The sequence below is a fragment of the Nicotiana sylvestris genome, chromosome 12 (assembly GCF_000393655.2).
Source record: "Nicotiana sylvestris chromosome 12, ASM39365v2, whole genome shotgun sequence".
NCBI lineage: Eukaryota > Viridiplantae > Streptophyta > Magnoliopsida > Solanales > Solanaceae > Nicotiana > Nicotiana sylvestris.
This window is the reverse complement of record NC_091068.1, coordinates 130,420,680-130,426,859: the sequence shown is the minus strand read 5'-3', so window position 1 is coordinate 130,426,859 and position 6,180 is coordinate 130,420,680. Positions and strand designations below refer to the sequence as shown.

General features: G+C 36.5%; 1 protein-coding gene across 5 annotated transcripts; it reads right to left on the bottom strand.

Annotated features, from left to right (window-relative positions):
- Window positions 1–1,053: 1,053 nt before the first annotated feature.
- Window positions 1,054–5,484, bottom strand: LOC104223630 (WRKY transcription factor 44). Of its 5 annotated transcripts, none has more exons than XM_009775094.2 (8): window positions 5,417–5,484; window positions 5,243–5,309; window positions 5,031–5,119; window positions 3,550–3,781; window positions 3,286–3,417; window positions 2,479–3,188; window positions 2,173–2,328; window positions 1,055–1,631 (listed from the first exon to the last, which is right to left on the bottom strand). In XM_009775094.2, the coding sequence occupies exons 4-8, from the start codon at window positions 3,766–3,768 to the stop codon at window positions 1,445–1,447; spliced, it is 1,404 nt and encodes a 467-aa protein (XP_009773396.1). In that variant the 5' UTR covers window positions 3,769–3,781; window positions 5,031–5,119; window positions 5,243–5,309; window positions 5,417–5,484; the 3' UTR covers window positions 1,055–1,444. The 5 variants fall into 5 exon arrangements, with proteins under 5 accessions (XP_009773393.2, XP_070021330.1, XP_009773396.1 ...); XM_009775092.2 differs by having other exon boundaries at window positions 3,550–3,774; XM_009775093.2 differs by lacking the exon at window positions 5,243–5,309 and having other exon boundaries at window positions 3,550–3,774; window positions 5,417–5,479.
- Window positions 5,485–6,180: the final 696 nt, after the last annotated feature.

Sequence of the window (6,180 nt, the reverse complement as noted above, 5' to 3'; positions counted from 1 at the left end):
AATCAAGCCATATTAAGAGAGGTTTCTTAAAAAAATCAAGAACATTTCTATAGAGGTTTTCAACTATTTCTTAGGAATTCTTATGGTAGAAGTTTACAAAGATCAAAGAGGAAGTTAAATCATACCTTATGTGACCAGAATTACTCAAAATTCGAAATTACTTCAAGGCGGAGTCTTGCTATGAAAAGTGAAACACCGAAGAATTCACGATTCCCAAGTTACCATGGTGTTCTCCATCTTGAGGATGACTAAATTGTTGTTATCAATGGCTAGATGGATGAGAGGAGTTTGAGAGGAAATCCCTCGGTGTTAGGTTCTGTTTTGGAGAGGATAAAACGCAGGCGTTTCAGTTTTAAAGAATGACTTAAATAAATATTTTTTAACTAAACCCGACTAAGCACACCGTTCCCGTAACAGTGTGCACCCCTGTACGAAAAGGTTAATATCTCTCTACTCCGAAGTCGTATTAACGAACGGTTTGTTGCGTTGGAAACTAGACTCATAGACCTTCGATTCATAGGTAGAACACACCATAACTCCCAGTATATTGAGAGAAAAGCTCATCAACATTTTATCCAAATTCCAGTAAAATTTAAACCCGTAACTTGCGGCAATCTTTGTCGAATTTTTAATCACAACTCAAATGACTTCCAATCTTAACGTATAGCTATCACATCATTTAAATATCTCATAGAAATTATCTTCCTATCGAATTAGCTCATTTACAACATGATAACGCCGAATACACAAGATGTAACAGTTCCTTTGTCAATCATCAAAACAAACTTTACTTAGGCCAACAAACACATTGCTATTTCAAAGTCTTTTGGGCTGACGTTTCATATGCTCCTTCTCAAAAGAGAAGCATAGTTATGAGCAGCTTTTATAGTTACTCGTAATGAAATACAGAATAATTATACTTTTTTATGTCAATTTTAAATATATATGTATACTTTATCTCAATATATAAAGAAATCAATACTGAAATCTACACCAAACATGAAATACTCTCATATTCCTAACTCCAAAACTAATTAATCAACGGGATAACTGCATGGTAAGTGGAGGAATTAGCCCTTCACTTTGTCTGCAAAAGTTTGCCAACTTATCCTATGAATTAGGTAGGAAAATATATATAATTTACTCAAATGAGAATTCATATTATGAGATAACTGTTTCTCAACTTCACGAGAGGCCAAAAGTTAATGCTTTTGCAAAGAGCTCAACAATAACTCTTCTAGCATATGTTCCTTCCAGGTTCAATGGTGTAACATAGTCATATCCCGTAAAGTTCATAGAAAGATAGTTTAGCAAAGGAAATATAACGACTACTGCAGTAAGTTTAAATTCATTAATTTCCCATTTGCTAAACCATCTTCTTGAGAATATAATATTAGCATAACTCATTTATTTTGCCGGAATGAAGTTCTTCTGATCACGTCGACTATGATTTCTCTTTCATAGCTGAAGATTTTGAGCTTGTTTTGGATGCCTCTGAGTTTGGTCTTCTATTAGGAACGCCATGGTTGTGTTTTCCCTCATATGTAGTAATGAACTCTTTTGGATCATCTGTGGTTCTTTCAACAAACTTTCGCACGTTGCATTTGGGACTTGTGCATCTATAATAGCTCCTGTATATAGCAGCAATCAAGACATGATAATAGGAAAATAAGTCAGGAGGTAAAAGGCCAATTTATTAATAAGGATACAAATTTTACTGTCATCACTTACGGAGCAAATATGTGATATTCCTAAGATACAAAAGTTATGAAGTAAGAATTCCTGAACTAACAGTTCTCTGCAACACTTTGGTCCGTTGTGGATAATGGAGCTTCTGAAACATAAATCTTTTTGGGTTTTTAATCTTTACTTCCTCTAAGAAAATTAACTTCGGCAAGGGAAAAACTCTTTTTGATGGTCGCATTAACTAGGAAGAGTAGAAGCATAAGAGGTTAAGATAAAATGTTGCACATCAAAATATATATCCTAACAAAATCTGAGTATTATGAACTTGATGTTTGCCATTGGAAAAACTACCAAATCTATAAGTAACCTTCATCATATGCATGGATCTTTGAGTTATTAATTATTATGTTTTCTTCCACCATCGTGTCGTATTTCCTTGGACTTTGTGTACTATTTTTGTTCATAAGGATGAGAAAAGGATTTTACCTGGGATATGAACTTCCCTTCACAACCTTCTGGCCATATTTTCGCCAACGAAAGCCATCCCCGGTAATCTCAGAGTCGGTAGTATTTTGGTTTGGTGTATAAGGAAATGCACTTTCCCCTGATGTACCTGCTCCATTGGATTGGCCTTCAATTTTCCTGGGAAGTAAAATCCCATAGTAGTCACTAATCAGTTTAATAAACAAATGACTTAGCACAAGAATGAATGAAAAATTGTGCGCTATCAAGGGTTCGGTAGAAACAGTAATCTCAGATTGCTGATTATAATTGAATTTACTTGCTTCTAACCTTCTTTTAGTCTTTGGTTCATCACAATCCGCCTCTAACATTTTACTTCCTTCGGCAGAATCTTCAGAATTTCGGGCAGCAGTCTGCATTCCCGCAGCTGCAATGGGATCGTAAAAGCATGCTGCTTTGCTGGAATAAGCTGACTGTATAGGCAATCCAACATCGTTCTGATTTTCCATCCTACATATGTAACCTACTCTCGTCTGAGGACGTTGGTTACTCCATACAGGGTTATTTGTTCCTTTTGAAGTTTCATTGCATACGGCTGCTCGGCCTTGTCCATCTGATAAATTGCGCTTCAGAGGCTGAGGCTTTGGGTGGTTGTGCTCACCCCTGTAAACAATTTCTGCAATCTGTCCATCAAATGATCTTTCAACCTTCTTTTTCACAGGACACTTTAGATGCGTGCACTTATAGTAACTTCTCGGGTATTCACTTCCTTTAACTTGCTTTTGTCCATATTTTCTCCAATTATATCCATCATAACTAGGACGATCAACATTACTCGTGTTGATTAAAGATTGTTCAACTTCTTCTGTGTTCTCTGATACAATTGTTGCATGCACTATTTTTTTGTCCTGTCCTGATTTTGCTAAACGACTTTGTTGAGATTCTGTCTTGAGGTCATATTGTTGTTTAACTTCATTTGCTGATTGAACATGAGCCTCAGTCTCAGCTACTTCTTGTTGCTGATCGGATGCAGAGGTTCCCTATCCATAAGATGTGCTAGATATTATTATTGCCGCAGAGCAAGAGTATAGTAGTACATTTTCATAGCTATTTTAGCCATGTAAAAAGGAAACTAACCTTATTTTCAAGGAGTGTAATGGTTTTCCTTGGTGCAAGTTTAGCCATGGGTTTATACAGGACCTTGGGTTTCTCTACTGATTGCAAGATGTTATCAGATCGACTACCAACTGGTGCACCAGACGTGGCAACCTGAAGTAACATTTTTTTTCTCAGAAAACGACTGAAATGTTTGTTCAAGATGCACCATTGTAGTAAAAAGAAACAAAGAAGAGGTTTGGGGCCATATAAATGATGGAAACTTAGAAAGAAGAGATTATCGACCTGTGAAGAAAGATCTCCAACTAAAGCATTGGTTGTTGCAGGTTTCAACCTGACAGTCCTCGGTCTGATGGCTGTAATAGCCATTTCAGAATGAACATCCGTCGATGAGATATCTATTGCACCAGCCAAGAGCTCTGAGAAAGATTTGTAAATAGGACATCTAGGCCTTGAAGCAACTGGTCTAGCTACAGCTATTTTCGCTCCTTCATTGACCTCCATCTTCGTCTGTTTTCTTCCATGTAAAAATTGAATAACAGTTAGGTTTGAAAGTTCGCGACACAGCTAGGACAAAGTACATAAACAAAACATATGGAAATAGTAATACCAATTGAAAGGATGTTTCAAGTTCTAGAGCCTTGAGTTCTAAAGTTGTCCAGTAATGTGAAGAAAGATATCTACTCGGTCCTTTCGTTTGGACTTGATTGTATAAACATCTCGGGGGTTCTCCGATCTTAGTGAATCTGTCAATAACTTAACTGCCTGATTCAACAGCTTGACTACAATTATATAAGTTGTATTCAGGTATTCTAGTTGTGCATCCTTCTTACCATTGTAAATTCACAAGTGTGCTAAGGATTTCTCAAGAATTTTTAACACCTAGATTAACCCAACTCCAAAAAATCAAAGTTACAAGTAGGAGCCACTGAAACTTCATAACAATGCAGAAACTGGCTCCTTGTCTTATCAGTCTATAGATGTTAAGACCTATGTTGATCGGATATCCGATCGAGTAGTGGATCTAGACGTCGGATCCTTAGTAATTTAAATGTTAAGATTAGGGGGTACGGATCTAGGTACAGATACGAGTGCGGGGATTCGGCTAAAAATAATTCAAAATTCTAAAAATAGATGTATAGAAATACCCTACGTTATGAGGATTTTGTGGAAAACTTATAGGTTGAGGAGTGCAGCCAATAATTCAATCTTTCATTTTGAGAATTCTCAAGTTGTAGGCACTACCAGACAACATCTAAAATTCAATCTTTCGTTTTTCATTTTTCCTCAAATTTTTCTATGGACTGTGGTCAAAGTACCTGATCTCGATTGACCCCACCGGTATGAATTCCATGCTCATACTAGTACTAGTGTCGTGCCAACATTGGTGCGGCACCCAAAATGAAAAGTCCGCATAACATAGGTTAAGGCCACTTCAAACTATCAAAAATAAAAGAAGTACTAACAAATAAATCTAGTCAACCAGTGAATCAATAGCTTATTCATTTTTTTCATGAAAGAGACTCAAATAATCAAGTTCACTCCTTTTAACTAGTAAAATTTGTCTCAACCAAAGGTCTTGGGGGTTCGAGCCCTAGGAATGAAAAAAATCTTAGTAGAAAATATTTTCCTTTTTAATGGGCCTTACGCGATGCAAATCTAGTTAGTCGAGGTTCCACTGCAAATACCGGATGCCGATTAAGAAACAAACAAAAAAAACTAGTAAAAGGATAAGACCCCCAAAGAACTGAAGAAGAATCCTTTACCAAGTAATAATTGATGGAGAAAAACCTAAGAATTCATCTGGGCTCCCATTGAATCACATTTACTTTCATAACAAAGCATTTAACATAACCTGCATTTCAAAATTCAAAAAATTTCAAGTATGTTCAAAACGTCAATGCTTTTACAAAGTTAACCAAAATAAAAGTTAAAAGCCAAAGGAGGAACTGTTTTTCAAATGGAAATACGAACTAACCCTGAAATGAAAAGCTCCGGTTCTAATTTTTCAGTAAAGTGTGAAAACTTGTCCCTTTTTCTTCGAACTATATACAGAATATAGATTAGAAGTTTAGTGGGAATGATTATTAAGAAATAGGTAAAAGAAATCCAAAGATTCTAATTAATGTACAGAAAAAGAATATTTTCTTACGTTTTTCACTGATTTTCTGCCACTGAAATTGTAATTGAGTTTGGAGGGAGTGAAGAGAGTTAGAAAAGATAGAATGCTACAGTTTTAACATCTAAGAGTAGTATCCAGTCTAGTGTGTGTCCAACTGTCCATGAGGCCAACTAACTGTCTAATGTTAGCTGTTGCACTTTTGACTTTCTGATGAGTGTTTCTGTTTGTATGTGAATTTAGCTGCTTTATTATAACCTATGACAATGACCGAGTGATTGCGTGGGACCCAATTTACTTGCGGGTTTTGATTACCATAAATAATGCGAGTGTGAATTTCAAAAATTGACCCATTGATCGTGACGTGGAATTGGTTAGAGGGGCAGTTTCGTGGATCGTGATAGTGAATTACGTGTAAGGTAGCTAAAAATATTAGGAGCCTACATGATTTTTTTAGTGGTGAAACCCATATTAGGAAAACCATACGAGATTGATCCAAAGAAAACAATATCACACCATGTTAGTTTTTATAATTTCTCAATCTTTTATGAACTGTTTTGAATATAGTTTTTTATCTTTTTGCAAACTCCAAATAACCTGACGTCTCTCTAACCTAACGCCTCTATTAACGTCAGCGTAATTCCGATGACCTCCATCGGAGTCAGGTAAGTCCCCCCCCCCCTTCTCTAACATTTCCCCATGTTTTTCTTCTCCTTCCTCCGTCCTCCCCTCTTCTTTCCTCTATCCCCATCTCAGATCGCCGGATCTTGCACCCCTCCCCCCCTTTTTCTCCTCGT